Source organism: Oryx dammah, unplaced genomic scaffold, assembly GCF_014754425.2.
Source record: "Oryx dammah isolate SB20612 unplaced genomic scaffold, SCBI_Odam_1.1 HiC_scaffold_4, whole genome shotgun sequence".
Classification (NCBI taxonomy): domain Eukaryota; kingdom Metazoa; phylum Chordata; class Mammalia; order Artiodactyla; family Bovidae; genus Oryx; species Oryx dammah.
The window spans coordinates 83245631-83270732 of NW_024070188.1; the positions used below are offsets into that span (position 1 = coordinate 83245631).

General features: G+C 46.5%; 2 protein-coding genes across 3 annotated transcripts in view; one reads left to right on the forward strand and one right to left on the reverse strand.

Annotated features, from left to right (window-relative positions):
- The window catches only part of SLC22A3 (solute carrier family 22 member 3), a 99971-nt gene extending 96063 nt beyond the window's left edge, over positions 1-3908 (forward strand). The window contains exon 11 of the mRNA XM_040238932.1: positions 2340-3908. Coding sequence (XP_040094866.1) covers positions 2340-2400 — 61 coding nt within the window. The 3' untranslated portion in view covers positions 2401-3908. The remainder of the gene's footprint in view (positions 1-2339) is intronic.
- A 579-nt stretch (positions 3909-4487) lies between these two features.
- The window catches only part of PLG (plasminogen), a 46061-nt gene continuing 25446 nt past the window's right edge, over positions 4488-25102 (reverse strand). The window contains exons 11-19 of one of the 2 annotated variants that reach the window (XM_040238930.1): positions 22148-22329; positions 19613-19761; positions 18637-18730; positions 13988-14105; positions 12015-12089; positions 11336-11476; positions 8787-8893; positions 5954-6099; positions 4488-4910 (exon numbers count right to left, since the gene is read on the reverse strand). In XM_040238930.1, the coding sequence (XP_040094864.1) occupies positions 4749-4910; positions 5954-6099; positions 8787-8893; positions 11336-11476; positions 12015-12089; positions 13988-14105; positions 18637-18730; positions 19613-19761; positions 22148-22329 (1174 nt within the window). In that variant the 3' untranslated portion in view covers positions 4488-4748. The remainder of the gene's footprint in view (positions 4911-5953; positions 6100-8786; positions 8894-11335; positions 11477-12014; positions 12090-13987; positions 14106-18636; positions 18731-19612; positions 19762-22147; positions 22330-25102) is intronic. The other variant, XM_040238931.1, reaches the window with a different exon arrangement.

Consider the following 25102-nt stretch of genomic DNA (forward strand, 5'->3'; position numbering starts at 1 on the left):
GCAACCCACTCCAGTGTTCTTGCCTGGAGAACCCCAGGGACGGGGGAGCCTGGGGGGCTGCCGTCTATGGGGTCGCACAGAGTCGGACACGACTGAGGTGACTCAGCAGCAGGGGCATCGCCCTCTCTGGAGATGGGCAACCATTGCTAAGTGTCTTACAAGTATTTCAACCAGACTTTAAAACATATACATTGATTTCATTGTCCTATTTCCTGATGCTATTCTGAAGAACCACACTGACGAATCATCTCAGAACTTTCTTAAGAAAACCTTAGCAGTGTACTGAAATCAACACACCAGCTGACTTCTAACAGGACCAGCCAATCAGAGGACAGGTAGACATTTGTCCCATGAAGTAACTCAATCAGATGCTTATGCTTGTTTCTAAGTACACTGATAGCTAATGGCTTAGCCTCAACCAAAGCTCTACCTAGGTTTTACCCTAAAATAATGCTACTTGGGGCTTCCGTGGTGACTCAGATGGTAAAGAATCTGCCTGCAATGCGGGAGACCCAGATTCGATCCCTAGGTCAGGAAGATCCCCTGGAGAAGGGAATGGCTACCCACTCCAGTATTCTTGCCTGGAGAATTCTATGGACAAGAGGAGGCTGGTGGGCTACAGTCCATGGGTCACAAAGAGTCGGACGTGACTGAGCAAGTAACAGTACTACTAATACAACTTGAAGGTTGAGGTGAGCTGGGAGATTTTCTTTAAGATCCTGCCAGTTTATAAACCAAAATTAAGAAATGTATAAACGGTATTATTAATAAAACTGGCCTTTTGAGAATTACACCACGGGAAGGTCTTGCTTTATCCAGAAAGGGTAAACATTCTGCTGGCTGTGGCATCACAGACAATGATTTGGCTTGTGTCAGGGTACTGGGGCCAGGTCAGCGTGGCAGCGATCCAGTCCTCTCCCTCCAATCGCAGTCATGCTAGAAGCCGGAAGGAGAGGAGAATATCGAAGGTTAGATGGGGCGGGTGAAATGGTGGGAAAGGGGACAGGATCATCTTCGAATAAGACATCCAGACTTCAAAGGCAACTTCTCAGGCCCTAAAGGGTCTGTTCCGGGCGCGTCCCAGCCAGGATCACAGGGTTGAACGTGAGGAGGAGTTCAGCGCCGACTGTTGAATGCACAAGCCTGTGACGTTCCGTTGGAGTTTTAAGACGTCCGCGTCTCAGTGCTGCAGAGTCCTTTTCTGCACACCCGCCATCCTCGTGGTGAAGGCCCTTTGTGCCAACACTCCACCAGAGGGACTGCATTCTTCCTTTTGACTCGACTCCACTTACTGCCACTCATTTCCACACTGAGAGTGGCATACCCGTTCTTGATCCCCAAACCAGTCAGAGGTTAGATTTTCAAACTCATCAGGAATAGCGTGGAGGGAGAGGGGGGGTCATTTGAGGTGGCACTAGTGATCAAGAACCCTCCTGCCAGTGCAGGAGACATAAGAGACTCAAGTTTGATCCCTGGGTTGGGAAGGTCCCCTGGAGTAGGAAACAGCAACCCACTCCAGTATTCTTGCCTGGGAAACCCATGGACAGAAGAGTCTGGTGGGCTACAGTCAATGGGGCTGCGAAGAGTCGGACATGACTGAACGCATGTGCGCGCGCGCGCGCGCGCACACACACACACACACACACACACACACACACACTTCTGCCAATTCAATCATGTTAAAAATAAAATTAAACAATTTGAAGAGATGGAGCTTTGGAGATGAGAAGGCCATCTGGATGGTGTGCAGGGAAAATTAATATTCAACCGACATATAAACAGGAAGAATTAGCCCAACAAAAATTCAACTTACATGAATTTCTAATTTTTTCTGTGTTTGTGTTTCATAATAAAAATTGGGTAAGTTAATTATGCCTAGTCCCTACCCTTGAAAAAACACCTAATCCAAGTCTGCTCTACAGTTCTATAAGTTAAGCACAGTGATTGCATTACGTAGTTACTTGTGGGGGGAAAAGAAAACTACTTAGCCCCAGTTACTGAAACTTGTTATCATTTTCCCCTCTAAAACAGCACTTAATCATTTTTTAATTTCTCCTTTCTTTTGGTCACTTCAGCAGCTCATTTCCAAACCATCTGTTACAGGGTAGAAAGTCATAAAGAATTTATATATGCTAATTAACTCCTGCCTAGGGTCTGAGAGCAGGTAAAAAGTGAGGTTGGAAATAGTTCATTGTTCCTTTCAAGGCAGGTTTTTATGAGCAGTTATGCTTGAGTGTATTTGATCAAAACCAACTATGATATTGAATAGTAATAAAGACTTCCTCATCACTAGTTGTATAATCTTTCATTGAGTTCTCTTTTCTCCTTTGTTTTGTTAGTCCACATTCCTGTAAGTGTGGCAGGAAAAAGAAACCCCAGGTTTCAAGCTCTCACCTTTGAGGCTCCTGCCAAAGATGCAAGGAAGGAGCTATTCAGGCTGGTCCCCACCAAGGAACTGATGTGCCTTGCAGAGACGTGTGTATCCATTTCAGCGCTGCAGCTTCAAGTGTTTTTAATACTTTATAAAGACAGTCAAACTATCCAGAGTATTTTTATATAATGTTGGATGAATCAGGACATATTGTGCTGTCAAAGTTTCTGGGAACATGTAACATGTGGCTGGGAGAGCCAAGAGCCCATTGCGTGCACAGCTTCTCCTGAGGTCTTTTTCTCACAATGGGGCAAAGTCTCTGACCCACTGAGTTACAGCGAGACAAGAAAAGCCCCACTTCGTTCTCATGACGGCTCCATCAAGAAGGCAGGGTGTGCAAACCAAGGATCTGAGGAAAGTGTACAGAAATGGGCTCATCAAATCTGATGCAGAAACTGAGGCTCTGAACTAAATGTTCTGAAGATTCCAGGGTGGAGGAAGATTCGGGAAGCCTGTTAAAGAAGCTGAATCAAGGACCTCGGGTCATATGACTCTGAGCCTTTCTCTCTCAGTACCTGGAGCGCCATAAGCTCCTGGAGCACCTGGGTTTGCAGCCACGTTCAGGTCTCGTTCCAGAAGAACAAATCTGTGCAAGCTGAGGATTCGGCTGTATTGTTTATAAAATCAGATTTGGTCCTGAGAGATGAGTCAGGATAATCTTGGTTCTCCTGTAGTAGACACTGAGAGCCACCTATTCGGTTTTTTACTGATGAAACCCATGGATTGTGATTTCATGGGTCTTACGATTTTAATCATAAAGGGATACTTGTCTTATATATAAGTTCAGTTCTATGATGGTGCCCACGGTCAAGAGTGAAAACTATGGGCAGATTTCATTCATCTTGACAATTTTAACCTGTCTTGGGGAGAAGCTTACATTTCAGTGTAAAAGAAAGGTCAGTTCTAGCCATGTTTAGAAGAATTAGCAGAAGTACAGATGATTTTAGAAGTACTAAAAAGCAACTTGATCTTTCTTTTTTGTTTCTGAGACATTCAATATGTGGAGTTTAAACACAAAGAATGCTGTCTTTATGATGGTCTGCTTTATGTGTTATATTTGTTATATTTTCAGATTCAGTATGTATCTCATGCAAAACTTGTTTAATGAGTTATTTTGGGTGGGCCGGTAAAAGTGGAGCCAAAGGGTAATTTTGCCAGTGAGGAAGAAAATTTTCTATAGGAACATGTGAGAACATGTTCGGTGTACGTGCTGATTGTAAAATAAGCTTTTAAGCCTTAAAGCACATCAGCATTGAACGTGAGTGTTCTGGTTTTCAGTGAAATAAACACATTCTCCAAGAACACGATGCTACCTACATTCACCCTTTGTTCATACACACTGGTGTTTTTGCTTCCTTTCCATCTCTTTGCTACGAGATGACTATTGTTCCTTGTATTATCACCTTGGAACTGTATTTTGAGTTGACATTTGAATTCTGATAACAATAAAAAGTATACATAAATTGTCAATAAAAATCCGTTTTCATCTGTTCTCTTCTTTCTGAACATGCGTTGCTGTAAAACACGCTTCCCATGTGACAGAGTATACCATGTACCCAGGCAGCCAATTACTGATGGAAATTAGGTGGTCCACCTTCAGTATGTGTTTGCTGCTCCTTCCCAGGCTCTTGGCACCATTCCTAGACCCATGTGTGGCCCAAAATAACACTCACACTCTTCGCTGGTCTGGAGTTATGACATTTCCATTGCCTGGTTTCCAACTCTCTGCCCAGGGTCTTCTGTGCCAGGCTTGAGCCAAGCTGTCAGTAACAGATTTTATTCCCAAGGTAGAATTTGTTCTCATGATTCCCCATGTTGCAGCTTTGAACACATTCATCCCAGTGCCAAAAATAAAGACATTAAAGATATATGTCAAGGCATCCTTCATTGTCAAGGTAAATATACGGGTGACTTACTAGGATTTCTCTATTGAGCTTACAGGCTTCTTGGTACTCAATTCCTTATGAGGAAGAACAAAACCTTTCAGGTCTGTAAGAGCTATATTATTTATAATTGGTAGGATGGACGAAGAACATGAAAAGAAAGAAGATCAGAGTTAAATCAAAAGAAGTACCAAGTTTATTTTCAACAAATGTCATAGCTGTATTGCCTTGTTATTATAGAATCCAGCAGTCCACAGTCAGGAACATGTTATTCACAACATCACACAAAAAAAATGTTGAGGTTTGGCAGAAGATGGCAGCTAAGGACAGTGTCTTACTTGGTTGGATTACTGTCAATTATTTCTGAGTATGCTAAATTCCCTACCCACGTTCCAGCTTCTAGAACCGTTGGTGCGTCACTGTCTCCCATCTAATTAATACCTTCTCATAATGTCTTCAATCCAAGGAACGTAGGTAGAAACACGAACATACACACCAGGCTTATTGGGGCGTGCACAGCCAAGACCCCAAGAAGTGACTCCTTGCAGAATGTATTTGTCCTTCTCAAAGCAGACCAGAGGCCCGCCGCTGTCACCCTGTACAGAGGGAGGGGAAGCGGTAAGAGGACTAAGCATCTCTCCTTTCATTATGGGATATCATCCTTCCATTACCTAAACGTACGTTTCCCCAGTATTTGAACATTCCTTTCCTTACTAACCAGAGGCTTCCTTGGTGGCTCAGAGGATAAAGAGTCTGCCTGCAATGCGGGAGACCCGGGTTCGATCCCTGGGTCGGGAAGATCCCCTGGAGAAGGAAATGGCAACCCACTCCAGTACCCTTGCCTGGAGAATCCCACAGATGGAGGAGCCTGGTAGGCTACAGTCCACGAGGTCACAAAGAGTCAGACACGACTGAGTGACTTCACTTCACTTTCCTTACTAACAGGCTTCCCCTGTGGCTCAGCTGGTAAAGAATCTGCCTGCAATGCGGCAGACCTGGGTTCAATCCCTGGGTTGGGAAGATCCCTTGGAGAAGGGAAAGGCTACCCACTCCAGTATTCTGGCCTGGAGAATTCATGGACTATGTAGTCCACAGGGTAGCAAAGAGTCGGACACGACTGAGTGACTTTCACTTTCCTTACTAACATATTATTTGAACATCTGCGGTGCTTCACTACTTAGCAAAGTATATTCAACAAAACCATACCATTTAGTGTTTCTGGGGGGCGGGAAATCCTTTATGAGAACTGTACTCATCCCTTCAAATTTTGGGGGGTTTCTTTTAGGGAGGGTAACCCCAAGAACAATTGTAAAGAGGGTGCACGGGGCCTTTGTCTTATACCGACCTCCCTTCCCTCCTGCAAAGGTCCTACCCGCCAGCATCCTCCCAGAGGGGTGGGGGCCATGACCACGATGTGGCTATGCCCTTACAACCAGCCTGGAACTCGAGGGTCGAGAAATCACCCTTGATGATCTGAGTCAGTCATCAGAGACATGCGTTAAAGGTTTCTGGGCAAGGTTTAGACGGTGACCTCCGACTGACAAATCCTGCTCAAATTTGCTGCTTTGGGGCTGAAACATCCAAGGGGCTGAGGGAGGCCGGCGCAAGACGAGCGCTGATCTCTCTCGTCTTTTCTTACCTGGCAGCTGTCGCTTCCTCCAGCCAGATCACCGGCACACAGCTCCGTGGACTTGACCCTCCCGTTGAGATACTCCAAGCGATTACACACTTTGTTCTCGATCACGGGCAGCCGCACTTCCTTCAGGCGGCCCTCACCGGAAGTGCCTGCATTGAGAAAGATGAAAGAAAGCGTTACTGGATCCGAACCCTGTCCACACGGGAACTTCCAGAACAGTAGAGCAAGAACGATAGGTCTCTGGTTTATACATGAGGTTGCATAAGACAAGGAGTCAGTTCCCAAAACTACTGGAATTCTTTTTTTTCTGACCCTTGAAAGTATAAATATTACATAAGGTTTCATGTTCCCACGACCTAGTTAATCTGGTGCTTGTTTTTCCAAACTATAGAGAAATTTATTTTTAATATATGACAGACAGAAATACTCGTGCCACTGTATCCATTTTACATATTCTCTTCCAGGATTTTCATGTTTCTTGTACCTTCCATCATATTGCACATTTTTTTTTCACACAACATTACATAGTAAGGACTTGAATCATCTTTAGAGTGAGTATTTTATAATTCATCTTTATAATTAATATCTGAGTGGGGAGTGACTACCTAATGGACTTGGGATTTCCTTTTGGGCTGAAGCAAGATTTCTGTCCCTTGGACTCCAAGGAGATCCAACCAGTCCATCCTAAAGGAAATCAGTCCTGAATATTCATTGGAAGGACTGATGCTGAAGCTTAAGCTTCAATCCTTTGGCCACCTGATGCGAAGAACTGACTCATTTGAAAAGACCCTGATGCTGGGAAAGATTGATGGCAGGAGGAGAAGGGGACGGCAGAGGATGAGATGGTTGGATGGTATCACTGACTCGATGGACATGAGTCTGAGTAAACTCCGGGACTTGGTGATGGACAGGGAGGCCTGGCGTGCTGCAATTCATGGGGTTGCAAAGAGTCAGACACGACTGAGCAACTGAACTGAACTGAACTAAACTAAAGATTTCTGTAAATAGCGGTGATGGTTGTTCAACAGTGTGAATATATTAAATGCCTCTGAATTGTACTTGTCAAAATAGTTTAAAAAGTAAATTTACATTCCTTTTCCAATTAGGGACACTTCCATGCACTTGTCTTCCCCACTGTATTTCCTTTTTGTGCGTAAGAAAAATTACTGTTTTACTTTGGCAGGTGGAAACAGACCCTTGCACAATCACAAGAAGAAATGATGTTTCTCCAGATGGACACACCCAGGTATGCCTCAGTGTTTTCACAAAGAATCCAGTTTTCCGACTTTGCAAGCCCAGCTTTCACGAGTTTTACAAAGTCTTTGCTTTGCCAGCATGAAACAGCCAAGAAATAAGGTACTATCTCTCCAAAGACTTTGAACAAACTTGGAAAATTGTCTTGCGTTCAGAAAACTCACACTGGAGTTGACAGGAGCTCGTAAGAGGACCACTGTTTGACAAAGAGGGGCGAGTCCCAGTGCTGGTACAGCAGGGGAGGAAGGTCCTAACCACAGGATGTATTGTTTGAATTGAGTAGATTTGTGGATGGTGAAGCCTTCTCAAAAAATTTTTGCTGAAAATTAGTTTAAAAGTGTCCTGCTCTGACATCTGCATTCTGAGCAAGACAGACATCGTGATGCGAGGGACAAATTCTCTAATTGACCAGAAGTGTGCAGAGGTGCTGCCATCCTGTGGCCACAATAGGGATGGCATGGCTGAGAGCCTGAGGCTAAGGGTGACCTAGAGGGCTCAGCTGCACATGCGTTAGGAGATGTCTCCTGATGACGGTGACCGTGAGGATGATGGGGAGGGTTGGGGGTTGACCGTGATGCTGATGGTGAAGGTGGTGTCCATGGCGATGGTGGTGATAACGACAGTGATGATGTGAGATGGTGATGGTGATTGTGGTTGGACAAGAAGCACAGGAGCTGCTAAAATCCCATCTGCAAAGCACTGAGCTCTTCATATATGTTATCTTTATCAGCACAATGACCTTATACACATGAGAAAACTGAGGCTAACACGCGGAACATCATTTGAAAACACGGATTTTATGGATGAGGCTTTAGATGCCAAATGGTACCAAGAGGCAAGGTGACTGGTCCCTTCTCCCTAGCCAGTGGCAGAGGCAGAATTACGTTCCAGGGCTCCTGACTTCCGCTCTGATGTCCTCCACCAGCACTTCCAAAAAGTGAGGCAGAGATCTAAGACATCCTCATAATGTTCCTAGGGCCAGTTCTGAAGGATATAATAATAATTTGTGTTATAATATAATGCAGGACAAACTGCAAAGGGAAGCCGGGATCCCCAAATTATAGTTCGAATGCTGATCCAGGATTTTGCAGGAACATCCCCTCTTGGTCTTCACCCCGTTCACCAAGGCCAAACGCCTTCCTAGAACTGGGACCTTTCTTTCTGCCCCCAGCTGTCAGTCTGCCCGCCCCCAACAGCTTCTCCACACAGACACAGACTGTGTGGGTATTTGGGGAGACGGGTTGAACTATCATTTTGTTGTTGACTCACTATGTTTAAGAACTCCATGTGGTTAAGCTCACGTAAATAATCTAACACCCTTAATCTGCAGCTGTGTCAAAACCCTACTTAGCTGAGGAGACAGTATTAGCATTGGATTTATGGGCTGAGAGTCTCAAGGAAACACTAACCCTCCCCTCATCCGTGTCCACGGTTGGCCAATTATGGAGACCGGGCAGGTGCCCAGACAGTCAGGAAGGGAGTGGACCTCATTCACCGGTAGAAATTGGCACACATGCCCATTTTCTCACGTAGGCTGCAGGTCAGAAGCAGTTTATCACGTGAGTCATGAAATTTATCTTACCTTGGGTTTCTCCCCAGCCAGTGATGTAACATACTGTCCGGTCTGCGACCACGTAATTCGGGGATGGCAGACAAGCTGGGATCACCTCATCTGTGATGATGGCAGGGCTGAAAGGAAAACATTGAAAGTTGCATTTGACTGCTGGGCTGGGAGGCTTCTGCCATTCACTGGATGAAAATGTAAAAGTGATGGTTGTTCAGTCATGTCTGACTCTTCACAACCCCATGGACTGTAGCCCGCCAGGCTCCTCTGTCCATGGGATGCTCCAGGCAAGAATACTGGAGTGGGTTGCCATTTCCTTCTCCAGGGGATCTTCCCGACCCAGGTATCGAATCCAGGTCTCCTGCACTGCAGGCAGATTCTTTACCATCTGAGCCACCTGGGAAGTCACTGGTTGGTTACCCACAATAGGATGCCACCTGCCTCAGCCCCAGAGCCCTCCCAGCTGGTATTTCCTTGCTTCACTGACCAGCTGAAAACAACTGTTCACCTTCACATTTGCCTATAGTATCTTACGAGTTAAACAAATAGAACGTTTTATTTCAAAGGCACCAGTTGTGGACAAGAAACCGGAGGTGGGAGCAGAGATGACAAGGACTTTTCTTGTCTATTCTGGCACTATGGGAACTTTATACCATGCACACTTTTACAGCAAGTTAATAGGGCTTCAATCAGTAGGTGCACCATCCAGCTGAAATACAGGGCTTTAAAAATAGCAAGTGCCTTGTGTCACCAGGAGCAAGCTGTCCCATTTTTGGGGTCCTCAGTTTCCTCACCCATAAATGTCACAACACCATGGCTATAAGAATCCGATACAACGCAAGACCACAAATGAAAGAGGATTGGAAGTAATCACCTTGCATAAACAAAGTAGCATGTTGTTTTTCTTTATAAACTTTTGCATGCCTTAGAATTCCAGAGAATCAAACATCAGAACTTTGATTTTTTTTAGACTTGATTCTATCTTAGGAGCGCTTCCCAGGCGGTAAAGAATTGGCCCTCACTGCAGGAGATGCAAGTTCAGCCCCTGGGTGGGGAAGATCCCCTGGAAGGGGAAATAGCACCCCACTCCAGCGTTCTTGCCTGGGAAAACCCATGGACAGAGGAGCCTGGTGGGCTACAGTCCATGGGGTTTCAAAGAGTCGGACATGACTGAGCGGCTGAACCACCACCATCCTCTTGGGGTCACCAGAAGAGCCCCCGCCTCTCACAAGGAGCGGTGCACGCTCACGTATAGGCTGCTCTCATGGAATGCTGAAGACTGAGCCTCCTGGGGTGTGGGGGCGGCCTGAGGGTGGGTCCCCAGAAGCATAAGCATAGTCTCTCAGAGAACACGTCCAGAACCCCACATTTGCTAGATCACTTGTTTGAGGAGCAGAGCTTCCTGACGGCCCAGGGGACCGTGAAGAAAGAAGCTGGCTAAGCTGAGAAGGCCCTGTTTTCCCTTTCTAGGAGGGAGGTCACTCCTCAGTGGATTGACCCAGGAAAGGCGTGACGTGTTTCTGCCCGGACCCAGAGAGCCCCCCTCAGACCCTTGACTGCTGGCCACACACTGGCCTGGCCGTCCTCCTCACAGTCACTACTGCCCCGTCACCTGGGACCCACCAGCCCACCATTTTGGCTGTCCATCTTGTGACTGTTCTCGAAATAGCTGTCTCTTTATTTAGCTCACTCTCTTGAGAACTGTTTCCAAATACCACTAACTTTTAAGTGACAGAAAAAAAAAGGGGGGGTATCATTTTGTCAGACTTAATAAAACACCCATTCAACAGGAAACGCAAAACCAGGGGCAGGAAGATGAATGTGCTCTTGTGAATCGTGAGTGTGTATGTGCACTGCCTTGCTTGTTAAAAGTGCTTTGACATACATAATCACATTTGATTCCCCCAAGCATATTATTATGTTGAAAAGAGAATGTCAACCTGGAATAACTGAATAATTCTCTGATTATGAATGTATACTAGCTGACTGGGGAACTTATTGAAAGTGAAGGCGTTCAGTCGTGTCCGACTCTTTGCGACCCCGTGGACTGTAGCCCACCAGGCTCCTCCGTCCATGGGATTTTCCAGGCAAGGGTACTGGAGTAGGGTGCCATTTCCTTCTCCAGGGGATCTTTCCAACCCAGGGACTGAACCCAGGTCTCCCACATTGCAGGCAGAGGCTTTACTGTCTGAGCCAGCAGGGAAGCCCCAGGGGAATTTATTAAGTGAGAGAATTGTAGGGATAACCTGTGCCTCACGTTTCAACACACTCTTTCCACATGAGGAAACTGAGTCCTGAGGCCTCCGTCATGACCCCATGGGAAGAACACCCCTCAGCTGTCACCTGCATTCTCCCCTCCGCCCACCTCCATCCTCACCCAGCCCCTGTAGCAGGCGAGCAGGGCTGAGCCCAGGTTTCCTCACTTGAAGGTCAATGCTCTTCCCAAAGCCTGATGCCTTTGGGGTCCTAGCTGGTGCCAGCCCCACATAACTGTTACGGCTCGTAAATCCAGCCACGAGCAAAAGTTCTCAGGGCTTACAAGGTGAACGTCATGGGCAAACCGGTACCTGCTCAGCTTGAGTAAGGCAATGTCCGCCCGAGAGGGCCCCCGGAACAGCCTGGACACTGCTATTTCCTGGACACTCGATTCCCGGGCTGTCTCGTAGTGTGCACCCAGGATGACCGTGTGCAATGACGACCCTAAAGTGCTAGAGAAGACATCCGCATTAGCAGCAAAATAGGGGCCAGCCCTTTGGAGCCATAAACACCGCGTCTCCTCCCTGCTCAGCTACCTACACTCGGAGGCCTCTGAATGGCAAGAAACAACTTCATGGTCTTCCTGAACCTGGCAGTTAACGAAGGTTGTCAGACCACAGAGGAAGAATAAAACCAACACTGAGGTTGGCGCAGGGCAGACACCAGGTTGGGGAGCCTGGGGAGACCAACGCCCCTCGTGGCGAAAGGCTCTGTCTTGCTGTCAATCCTCCTGCAACCTGCCAGACTGGGTCTGCCTTCTTCGTTTCTCTCCAGAAACACCCCCTCCTCTCCCATCCAGCAGCCCTGGCAATTCTGCCCTTCACATCCACCCCCCACCCCCCAGCCCCATCCCCAGCGTCACAGCCATGGAAGGAAGGAGGAAAGGGAAGGCAACAAGGGAGGAGAGAGGGGAGGGAGAAGATGAAGAAAAGGAGGCAGGGAGCCTTGAAGACAAGGGAGTCTTCGCGTCTGGGGTCCCCTAACACATACCTGTCCAGGCAGTGGGCAGCAGTCAGCACCCACTCTGGGGATATTAGAGTTCCTCCGCAGAAGTGCTCTCTCAATCTGGAAGGAAAAAGTGCCAGGATTTTAGTTAAATCTGATGATTTAATTCTACAGAAAGTCCGAAAGTGGTGCTCACTCTGCTTCGAGGTCATTAATGTTCTCAAAGGATGAGGTGGCGGCAAGGATGGCAGGAGTTTTGAGCTTCCTGCAGTGAGTGGGTCCTCCGGAGGTCACCCCACCACTCAGGGTGCGGGGTGGGGTGGGGCTGGGGCTCAGGCCAGGCCTGTCCACAGGGGAGCAAAGCGGCGTGGCACCAACAGGAGGCCCTTTGCCCCTGGACTGCAGCCCGCTGAGGCCTCTTCCGTGTCTTTTGGAGATCTGTGTAAGGCCTGACCAGTCATTCCTCAGGGTGCCAAATGGGATCCTGAGTGGCCCGTGATTCCAGGGCATCTGCTCATGCTATTTGAGAAAGTTCGCTTTGGGGAGGGGGAAACGTCTTCTAAATCATTCACGAAATAGAACTGCTGGAGTGCGACATAGCTCCTAAAACTTACATGAGCCGCTCTGAAGACCTTCATAATGGAAGAGCCACAGATGCAAATGAATGGGAGCCAGCAAGGCAACTATCAACCAGGAAACAAACCCCAGCGCAGCTTGGGAAAGAAGGACCAGGCAAAAGGGAAAGCAGTATCGCAGGATCAGGTATCGCAAGCAGTCACCACGTGATAAGGCAAAGACAAGAACAGCCAACGCAGCCACAGAGGGAAACGGACCGGAGCAGCACCTCACCCGCGAACGGAAGAAAGACCATCGCGGCCGCGGCTGGGCGCATGCGCACTGGTGCAGCCTTGCGCCGAGGAAGCATCAACAGGCGGATGAGCGTGTTTTCCGTGTGTGCTTTGAATGGGACACCCAGGAAAAGGGGCTGACCAAAGGCGAACACCAGTCAAAGATCACCAGAACCGTCTGGGTCCTGGAGGATGGGGATGATCACGCCTCAGCTATGGCTACCCTCCACGGAAGAAGGGGTGTTTTTGATACGGGTGAGCATCTTTTGATTAAAATCAGTGGTTCACAAAACTGTTGATGGAAGGAAGGGAAAAAGACTCTGCATCTGTGATTTAATATTATAGAGAATTTTATCTTTACCCTCCCCCACGAGGTGTCTCATTTCTAAAAATATCCCTTTCTCTTCATTTTACAAAGCCACAGTGGGTATCTATAATAAACCCTCGACATCATACGTTTCCAGCAGTATTGGAACTTAGTGTAAATTGCTACATTTAACAATTCTGATGACAGCTACCCAGATCAAAAAAAAAAAAGATTCTAATTTCAAATCATTTTCAGATTAAATAACATAGAAAAGAACATTTTAAAAAAGAAGCAGACTCACAGATACAGAGAAGGAACTTTTGGTTACCAGTGGGGAGAGGGGAGGGGCCGTACAGGGGTAGGGCATTAAGAGGTAGAAACTATTAGTTACAAAATAAGCCACAAGGATATATTGTACAACATAGGGGCCATAGCCAATATTTTATTACATTATATTTTATAACGATAAATGGAGTATAACCGGATACTGGCGGTATGTGGATTTAGTTGAATGCAGAAAGGTTTTCTGTTTAATTTTCATTGGAGTATAGTTCCTTTGCAGTGTTGTGCTAGTTTCTGCTATGCAGCAAAGTGAATCAGTTACACATATACATATGTGTATACATATACAGATCTATCAATACATATACAGATAGCCCCTCCCGTTTGGATTGCTTTGCCGTTTAGGTTACCACAGAGCGTGGAGTAGAGAGTTCCCTGAGCTGTACAATAGTTCTCATTAGTTATCTGCTTTATACACAGTAGTGTATATATGTCATATACATATGTATATATGTCAACCCCAAGGTTTTGCAGAACTTACCCAGAAGGATGGAATAAATCATTTCTGGAAATAGTGTTACCTTTTTCGAAGGCTGACTTGCCAGGGCCAAGAGTGTGGTCTGGCCACACACCCACCTACAACCCTTGCAGGACATTTCTTCGGCTCCACCTTGGGCTTTCCACAGTCGAGTGAGGACTCTGTGGCACAACGTGGGAAGATTTGCATTTGAAGACGTGAAAGAGAGCAACTCATGATGAAGTCATGACTCGTCGACACACTGAACTTTTCACATCCCCAAACTCAAACTAAATAGGAAACTCATAAACATCTCTTGGAATATTTTTTTTCTAAGTTCCAAGAAGTGGTAGTGGACAACACAGAACCGTCTCCTTTCTAGAAAATATAAGTGCTTTTCTATTTTACTGTTTTCTTAAGGAAGTGATTAAATAAATTGGGAAGAGCTAGGCATTAGAATGAGAGTTTTGTGGAGAAGAGCTTAACTGACACAAGTTGTTATTCTGATTTGAGGTGGTATATCTAGAGACTGTATCGTTACTCCCATCGTAACCACCACCATCATCAGAACTATGTAAAGTTTGCTGAAAACCATAATTGTCACCCCCATTGGAAGGCAATAAGGGTATTTTTAAATTATGAATCTGTGTGTGTGCATGTATGTGTGGGTGTGTGTGCATGTGTTTAGCAAGGATAACTATGCTAAACTAATGGCAATGGACAGGGAGGCTTGGCGTGCTGCAATTCATGGGGTTGCAAAGAGTCGGACATGACTGAGCAACTGAACTGAACTGAACTGAATGCTTTCTCTCGGCCAGTTTCAGGACCACTCTTCCAGGAAGCTTCCCAAGACTAACCCAGCGCCTCAGGGATGACTTCCATTCACGAGCCTCTCTATTCGTCTCCCACCTGCTTTCTGTCTCCACCTGGCCTGCAGGGTTCCTGGAGATTGAGGTAGTGCTCCATCTCTGGTTAGTGTTACTTGCTAATGTCTAAAACAGGTCAGGGGGTACATAGGTATTCATAAAATGCTTCTCCATTGTCTGGAGCCCTTTAGGATCTTCAAAAATAGAAGCGTAAGTCATAGTTAATAATAAATATTATAAGGAGAAAAGTTTTAGTCTTAATCAACCAAGAGATTTTTATCCTCTGGTGAAGCTGGAACCTTAATTTTCTTAATACCTTTCCAACTGTCTTGGCCTATTCTGAGAATCTATATATAGAAGTTTTTTTTTTTTTTAAAGGATGCAGTATAATCAAATCCTACTTTCTAGTACTGACCTTAACTTCTCCTACTGTGCCTTACACAGAATGGACTTACAGAAATGGACTAAGGAAAGAACAACCACAGATATTATGGCACCCTGGTCTCACTATTCAAAATAAAACTTAAGTTCTATTTATTTTAAATTACAATACTTATTATTTGTACTGTTTGTGTTGGTGGAATTGAAATGAGTTGTTAACGAACAAAATTTTGCAATTTAAAATAAATGAATATAAATAAATAAAATTATATTTTAAATGGGCATCTTTCAATTTTTGAGGTTGATATTAAAGAGAAAACCCACACAAGCCCTTGCTAAAATTGAGAAGCAGAATACTGGGCTAAATAGAATGTAGTTCTGATTTCAAATTGTTTTACTTATGCTATTCTGTGCAGTTTGCATGGTGCCATTTGTTTTAATAACACAGAATATTTACACAAATTTTTCAAGTGAGTTGCCTAAAGAAGTTTATATGTAGCCTAAAAAGTTAAATCAATGGTACTTTTTCATTTAAAGATGTTTTCCATGGGAGTTACAATGTAAAGTTTGGAAATTTTAACTAAAGTTTGGAAATCTCCCAGGGAATGAGCAATAAAAATCCTTTTTTAAAAAAAGAAAAAAAATGAAAATAACCTTTTTAAAAAAGTCATAGCTCAAAGAGATTTCACATTCTTAAAAATCAAATAAAATTAGCAAAAAAAAAAAAAAATACAAATACACACAAAAAGTCCCCTTAACCTGGGAGAGCCACCCTTTTAAGCACTGACCTGTCATACTGGAGGAGCTATCATTTGAGATTTCATTCATTTATTTATTCATTGAGCAAATATGTGTCCAAATATATACATGCAGTGCCAGGCATTGCTCTAAGCACCAGGAAAAAGGAAATATTAATAGCTGAGGTTTGTAATCTTTACATTCTGATGGGTGGGTGTGTAGGAAGATGTTACATTGGAGGGTTCAACAGAGGCCCCAGAGATGCTCCAGGGGGTGTAAGATGAACCTCCAGGTGCAGACCTCTGGAAATGGCCTCCTGGAATTTCCCGGGTGGTCCAGCGTCTAAGACTCCACGCTCCCAATGCAGGAGCCCAGATTCGATCCCTGGTCAGGGAACTAGGTCCTATATGCCTGCACTAAGACCTGGTGCAGACAAATAAATATAAAAAAGAAAGAAAGAAATGGCCTCTTCTACAATCGATGCTTTTGAACTGTGGTGTTGGAGAAGACTCTTGAGAGTCCCTTGGACGGCAAGGAGATCCAACCAGTCCATCCTAAAGGAGATCAACCCTGCATATTTATTGGAAGGACGGATGCTGAAGCTGAAGCTCCAATACTTCGGTCACCTGATGTGAAAAACTGACTCATTAGAAAAGACACTCATGCTGGGAAAGATAGAAGGCAGGATAAGATGGGGATGACAGAGGATGAGATGGTTGGATGGTATCACCGACTCGACGGGCATGTTTGAGTAAGCTCCGAGAGTAGGTGATGGACAGGGAAGCTTGGTGTGCTGCAGTCCATAGGGTCGCAAGGAGTCGGACATGACTGAGCGACTGAGCTGAACTGAACAATTCTGGTACCCTCACCCAAGTCAAGGATGGAAAATAACCAGGTTCTTAGAGGTGGATGAAAGAGGAAAGGATGGAGAAAGGACTGTCCCAGTGTGCGGTCCCCAATTTCATCATGATGTGGCCATGTGATCAGAGCATGTGGTCTGTTTGCTGACACCCATTTCCTGCAGAAGGATCCCCAAGCCTCCTGACACTCGAGAAGCCTGTAGCGTCTGCTGGTGGCCGAGGGCTGCCCCTGGGATATTACTGTAGGTCCCTTTCTGTGGGCATCAGAGGTGCATGACTCCCTGGCACAGCTGTAGAGCCAGGGCAGGAATGGCGTGATAGGCAACTGAGCCAGATAGGCACCCTGTCCAAGTCAGCGAGCCTGTGCCCCAAGAGGCAGAGGGGGTACCAGAAAGCTGAAGGGTGGGAGGGAGGAGCAGAAAGGGAGGCACAAATCCCACTGGGGACCCTCGGGTAGGGGGTCCGCCGAGGCAGCGTCTGGAGAACTGAGAAAAAACACAGTGGAGAAGCAGTCCACTACATGCTCCCCCTCAGCCCAGGGAGCACGGTGACTATGGCCAAGGAGAATCTTTTCTTCGCCCTGGCCTCGCCCTCCTTGCCCTGCTCTAGGCACGAGCGGCCCCGAAGCAAAGTCTGAGGGTGGCTCCGTGCTCTCAACCCCTTGCCCAAGCTGCCTCCCAAACCACCTCTGGACGTGGACTTCAGTGACCTTGAAGCCACACCTTCTTCCCTCCAGCCTGTCCCCCTACGTGGCAGGCACAAACACAAGCCATCAAGCTGTGCAAAGAAGTCCAGGCTGCTTATCAAGAATCAGGACAGAATCCCTCTGCAAAGACGGAGGGTCAGCGGAGAGTAAAACGGGGTCTGAATCAAAGCCCTTTGCGGTGTTCTCCAGACCTATTCCTGGACTTGTAGCCCAGACTTTTCAGAACAAAGGTCAACTTCCCTTTCTGTGATCCAAGCTTCTCACTCCCCAGAAAAGTCTGAGAAACAAGGAAAGAACTGGAGCAAGCTTTCTCTACATTGTCTGGCGAATGCACGGCTAATGCATAGTCATCTTAGGATGAGGAATGTCGGGCCTTAGTAAGGAGCCACATTCATTAAATTCTTTTTTTTTCTTTTTTTTTTTTTCATTAAATTCTTAGGATGACAGTATGCTGCTGCTAAGTCACTTCAGTCGTGTCCGACTCTGTGCGACCCCACAGACGGCAGCCCACCAGGCTCCCCCATCCCTGGGATTCTCCAGGCAAGAATACTGGAGTAGGTTGCCATTTCCTTCTCCAATGAGTGAAAGTGAAAAGTGAAAGTGAAGTTGCTCAGTTGTGTCCGACTCTTAGCGATTCCATGGACTGCAGCCTACCAGGCTCCTCCATCCATGGGATTTTTCAGGCAAGAGTACTGGAGTGGGGTGCCATCACCTTCCCCGAGGGTGACAGTATAAAGGTTTACAATAGACGCTATATGTTTAGCTATTTCCTGCTGTCTCCGTTTTCTTTCTTACTTCTCAGCTGCTGAAGGAGAGAGTTTCCCGTTTGGGTGACTCTGAATTTGTTTTTCAGGCATCCTGCCCCAGACATTGGAGAGGTCAGTGGAACCCCCTGGAGGCTACAGAGATCACCTCTGAACTTGCTCTTGGGGAGGATGTTTTATGTATTTTATTTAAAGTATTGGAGGAAGGGAGTGCCTAAAAATGGGGACCACGAGTAGGACTGATTCAAGAGGCCCAGGATGAAAAGAGGGCTCTGGGAGAGAGGGGACCCTCTCCTGCCCAGAAGTGCTCGGCCCAAACTTGTGTCTTGCAGATCGGAGACCAGGTGACACCGCATTTATATAAAAGCCATTTCCTTCCAAAAGAGACAGCAGCTTACCACACTGAGGGATGTCACAGTAGTCAAAAAGTTTCCTTGGGTTCGTGGTGTAGCACCAGGGCCCGTTGACATCACCGTCAGGATTACGGCAGTACTGGAAAAACAGGCAAGTGTCTGGGGGAGGGCGCATGCCGGGGCAGGGGATGGCAGAGAAGGTGATAGAAGGCACAGACATCGATTTCACTTCTGTCCTTAGAAGACGAAAGGTCATGTTTATTTGGCAGAGAAGTGGGCAGAGTCAATTTCAGGGTGCTTACGAAGCCTCTGACTCATAGAATGCCATCGGTCATGTCTCCTTGTTCAAAAGGAGCTTGGAGAAGGACCCTGAGGGCTCTTGAGGTGGAGATTATATAAAGGGGCCTCCCCTGCAGCCTGTGTCTGTGGGGCCCAGAGCCACCCAGCAAGAGAGGACTGTGGACGTGGGACAGACCCTCATTCAGGCCAGTCTTCTGCCCAATGACTTGTTCATTGTTGCTTAAAGTGAAAGTGAAGTCGCTCAGTCATGTCCGACTCTTTGCGACCCCATGGACTAGAGACTACCAGGCTCCTCCGTCCGTGGGATTCTCCAGGCAAGAGTACTGGAGTGGGTTGCCATTCCTTTCTCCAGGAGATCTTCCCAACCCAGGGATTGAACCCAGGTCTCCCGCATTGCAGGCAGATGCTTTACCATCTGAGCCAACAGGGAACTGCTTATTCCCCTGGCCCGGGCACCCTCCGTGGGTCAGCCATGGCAAAAGCAGGCAGGAAGTGTCGCAAATGAAAAAGATAAGAAGCTAGGGGGTTGGCAGGCCGTGCTAACTGTACCCCCCACGCTGAAGCTGTGAGATCACAGGTTCGGGCCCCTGAGCCCTCTGGCAAACCCTCCCCACCCCACACCAACGCTCAGTCAGGCAGCCTCTCTGGGGCAGAAGTTCAATTAGGTTTTCGAAGGCTGATCAAAAAAAGGCAACATAGAGTCCAAATCAAAGTTTCTTACGTTTTTCTCCAGCCCCGCCTGTGGGTTTGTCTCTGGAGTGAAGCTGCTGTGTCGGTGGGGCTCCTGGGCTGCCCACTCCTGGCAGGGGACGCCGGCCACCGTGGTGGCCTTCTTGCCTCGGTAGCCTCTGCCCGTCCCGAGCATGCAGTCTGGAGGGAAGAGGGAACGGTGTCGCCTGTCCCACACTGACCCGGCGACAAGGAGCAAACAGCAGCGCTCGGTGTCTCTCAGGACAGGCTGTGGTCACGTCCTTTGGAACACAGGAGCCCTGGAGGCTTCACTGAGCCCTGCCGACTTTTTTAACAAGTCTCCAGAGATGCTCTTGTCTCAGAAGGAATCACAAGTCCAGGTGTTAGAATGGGAACTTTGGCTGGGACACTAAGATACTCAGTTTTATAACAGACTGAGAGGGAACATAGATGCCACTACGAAATGTGAGATGATCCTTGAACAACTCACTCTCGACGAAGAGTGCAGGTGGAAAAGGATTTTATAAAAGTATATTATTTTGGCCAGAGCTCTGCCACCTTCTGGGATGAAAGAGGCAATAAAGAGGTAGCTAGAGGTCCCTTCCCCAAACTCCTCCCTCACCTCGCATCTTGGGGATGAGGCTTGAGCCCTTGTTAAGTGTTACACCTGGGGACCCAGTGCACAGTGCTCTGATGGGCACTTGGAAAATCCAGACAGCAAAAGCTGGACCAGCTGGCCCCTTGGCCAAGGAGCAGGGCTGTGCTGGGCCACCTCCAGTGTGTGCCAGGACCAGGCTGTGTGAGTTACCCATGACCACATGTGAGGCGTCACATGGGAGGACCACCTGAGTCCATGTGAGGTCTCATCAGGAGGGATCCCCAGCTGGGGCATGGTGCCCAAAGTCTCACCAAGAAAGGGGGGGCAGAGATGAGCTGGTCCTATACATACAGCAGGTATACAGGGGGACAGTAGGAGCAGCCAGTAAGGTTCTCCAGCATCTCAGAGGAGTCAAGTCCACCTCCAGAAGGAGAGGGGATCTCCCTTGAAAGCAAGCCCTCATTTTAATTGTTTCTGTCCGATCTTGGATTACCCAAAAGCGGTCAGATAGGCCATGAGACCACTGAGCTTTCATGCCAGGCCAGGCAAAGAGTCTGTCCCCTCTGTGACCTCACCCTGTTGGAGGGCCGAGCACTCCTGCCGCCTGACAGCCACAGGACCAGAGGCTCAGCATGCAGGGCAACACGCAGGCAAAATGCCGGGGAGGTGAAAAGCCTGGTTATCCTTTGCCTCCCACCTCGGATGACATGCTTATCCTCAAGCCCCCAGACCCTTGGAGCTGCATGTCCGCTTCTCTCCAAGCCTTTGTTGGAGGTGATCATCGACAGTCCTCCTAGCCCTCCTAATTCTGTACATCCAAAACCAAATCAGTCCTTTCTACCCCTCCATGCAAAAGGCAGAGATTTGCTTTTCTAGAATGTCCCATCTCAGCCACCATCATCAACCTCTCAATCCACCCAGGCTCAAAACTGTATCCATCCCTCACAGCCAATTACTTTTCTTTTTTTTTTTTTTTTTACAAATAAGCCATTTTTTTTATTGAAATGTAATTGATTTTACAATGTTGTATTAGTTTCTGGTGTACAGCAAAGTGATTCATATACAAATATGATTTTAAATATAGTTCTCTGATATGATACATGCTATACAGTAGGACCTTCTTGTTCATCTACTTTATATATAGTATATATATACTAATATCTACTATAAATATATATACAAATATATCTACAAATATATATATTTGTTTTTTTGAGAGTTTTTAAAATTTATTTTAATTGGAGGCTAATTACTTTACAACATTGTATTGGTTTTGCCACACATCAACATGAATCCGCCACTTTTTTTTAATTGAAGGATAATTATTTTACAATGTTGTGTTGATTTCTGCCATGTAACAATGTGAATCAATCATAATTATATATATATATATATATGCTCCCTTATGAGCTTTCCTCCCTGCTCCCTTGGAGAAGGAAATGGCAACCCACTCCAGTATTCTTGCCTGGAGAATCCCATGGACATAGGAGCCTGGTGGGCTACAGTCCATGGGGTCTCGAAGAGTTGGACATAACTGAGCAACTAAAAGAACAAACAATAACCCCCCTCCCATCCCATCTCTCTGGGTCATCACAGAACACCCAGGTGGGCTCCCTGTATTATATGCATGTATTATATTGTAAGCATCTTCCCAGTAGTTATCTATTTTACATGTCATAGTGTATATATGTCAACGCTACTTGCTCAATTCGTCCTGCCCTCTCCTTCCCCCACCGGGTCCACAAGCTCATTCCATTAGTTTTCAGCTCCTAAAGACACGCCCACCCCTATCAGGCCAGCAAGAGCAGCTCTGGCTTCCCCAGATGATACCCTGAAGCAGCCTTCCCCATCGCACTCAGCCAGCACTCCAGTCCCCCCTCAGCAATGAAGCCTCTGCCTCCAAAAGACTCTCCACCGCTTATCATCTCTCTACCCGAGTACACAGATGTCTGGCCACAGACTTCTTACCTGCTTCAGGAGGATTCTCTACTCTTGGGGCTTGGGGAGCCACAGGAGCATTTGCCACCTGCTCTGACGTTTCTGAACATTTCTTCAGGTTGCAGAACTCCCATCTCACTCTCGGATCAGTGGTATAACACCAGGGGCTCTTGTCAGCATCTGGATTTCTGCAGTAGTTCATTGTCAAGCCGCTGTAAATTCCACAGCAATAGAGGTCATGAGAGGTGAGCGAATCTTTAGGGGCACCCCAGCACCCTCTGAATTTTGTTACAACGAAGTGGCTGAAATATTTCCATTAAGATACCAGAGTGAAAGTGGAAGTCGCTCAGTCGTGTCCGACTCTTTGTGACCCCATGGACTACACAGTCCATGGAATTCTCCAGGCCAGAGTGCTGGAGTGGGTAGACTTTCCCTTCTCCAGGGGATCTTTCCAACCCAAGGATCAAACCCAGGTCTCCTGCATTGCAGGCAGATTCTTTACCAGCTGAGCCACAAGGGAAGTCCAAGTTACCAAAGGTGCCAATTATTATTATAATGTCACAGGCACAGATGGTCCTCAGTTTCTAAAGAACTTTGTTAAAGTAGGTTATAATTTTTATTTAAAAATAATCAAAAAGTAATACACGCTGCACATGAAAACAGATCATATATATATACATGTATAAGAGAAAGTATCGAATGTTTTCCTTTCCCTGGGAGTGTTAAATAAATTCCCCAGGGATAACCAATATAGATTTTGAAGCACCTATTTTACATTTTTTGTGAACAAACAAATATATCTACACCTCTGGCTTTCTCTTCTGTGTGAGTAGGGTTATGGAAATTGGATCTAAAACATATTTATCCAAGGCATTAAAGACATACAAGAGGATGATATTCCCAGGTCAACCCTCTTAGTCTGTTTACTCATAGTGTATTGTGTGTGTGTGTGTGTGTGTGTGTTCAGTTGTAGTCCCACTTTTTGGAGCCCTATGGACTTCAGCCCACCAGGCTCCTCTGTCCATGGAACTTTCTAGGCAAAACTATTGGATTTTACAATGAAACAAAAGCTCATGGCAGTAATATTACTGTAAATAGCATAGGCAGACCAAGTGGGTTGGGGGTTTGGAAGGCTTGTGGCAGCCTCCTGGAAAACTAGCTGGATGAAGTTTCTAGAGGATGCATTCTGGGGCACGCAGGAAGAAGCCCCAGGCTCGTCTACCTGTAGCCGCTCAGGGATGGAGGGAAGAGGGATGTGACTAAAGGAGAGTGGGGCCAAAGGGAGGAAGAGGGACGTCTGGGTAGACCAGGGCTTCTGCAGGAGCTAAGTCAGAAGCAACTGGCTAAGGACATAGCAGAGGAGGGGCCTGGGGCTCACTGGGCATCTTGGACCCCTGGGTACTCCCAAGGACTCTGCCCCAGCCTCTCAGAAGTCTCAGCCTTGGACTCCCCTTTGGAACTCAGACCCATACTCTGTGACTCATGAGATCACTTGGAACATCCAATGTTCTATGGGAATCCAACAGTGTATCTGTGGGGACTATAGACAAGTGACCATCTCAGACCCAGGTCCACAATTTGAGGAAGCCCATCAGCAGGTTTCCAAGCAACTGAGTGTGTTAGAAAGGCTTATCACAGGAAACAGGCTCCTGCTCTATTTTTTCCGAAAAGGTACTTTGATGGACGAGTTTCGATGAACACACAACCTGTATAACCCACACTCCTGCTGTGACAGAGGACATGCCATCACCCCCCAGAAACCTCCCTTCGGTCACTGCTCAGTCCTGGCTGCCCTCCCCTTGGAGGAAAATACTATTCAGTTCTACTCCAGAACTTCATATGAATGGACTCATGCAAGGGTATACCCTTCTCTCAGTGTTTTTGAGCTTTTACCCGTGCAATTTGAGGGTAGCTTGTTCCTTTTTATTTCTGAATAGTATTCCATGGTATGAGTATCTTACCAATTATTCATGTTTTTATTGGTGACCACTGAAGTGGCTTCCAGTTTGGGGTTATTTTAGGAATAAAGCTGATAAGAACTTTCTGGTAGATCTTTTTGTAGATGTAAGAGACGTGGATTTGATCCCTGGGTCAGGAAGATCCCCTGAAGAAGGCAACCCACTCCAGTTTTCTTGTCTGGGAATTCCATGAACGGAGGAACTAGACAGGCTACAGACCATGGGGTCCCAAAGAGTGGGACGTGACTCAGCACACACACACAGAAACACACCAGGTATGACAGCTGTCCCTGCTCCATCCTCAGAACCACTTCTTACTCTTTGTCTTTTTAGTAACAGTCATTGCCTTTGGGTATTTGGTAGTATCTCATTGTGGTTATAGCAGCTTCCCTGGTAGTTCAGTGGTAAAAGAAGGTGCCTGCAATGCAGAGACACGGGTTCCATCCCTGGTTCAGGAAGATCCCCTGGAAGAGGGCATGGCAATTCACTCCAGCATTCTTGCTGGGAAAATCCCATGAACAGAGGAGCCAGCTGGCTACAGTCCACGGGGTCACAAAGAGTCGGACACGACTGAGCTACTGAGCAGCAGCAGCTCTGTGACTATCATCCTTTCTTCTGTGATGGCTAAAATGGTGAACATTTTTTCAGGTTCTTATTGCCCATTTGCATATCTTTCCCTGTGGAACATCTTTTAAATGAAGTCTTTCGTCCATTTTTAGTAGCTTGTCTTCTTCCTGGAATCATTTGTTACTGTCCTCTCAAGACCCTTGCGTTTTCTTTTGGCAGGCAGTTAATTTACTTGGAGATCATTTTGATCCTTTTAGGATTACTTTTAATCTTTGCGCAAATGTTTTTAGAATAGCCTTTATCCCAAGGAATATGGTAACCCTACTGATACATGAACAGAGGAGGCTGGTGGGCTATAGTCCTTGGGATCGCAAAGAGTTGGACATGACTTAGTGACTCAACAACAACAACTGATAAACTGGGACTTTTCTGGATTCCTTACTGAATGGTCAAGGTGTCC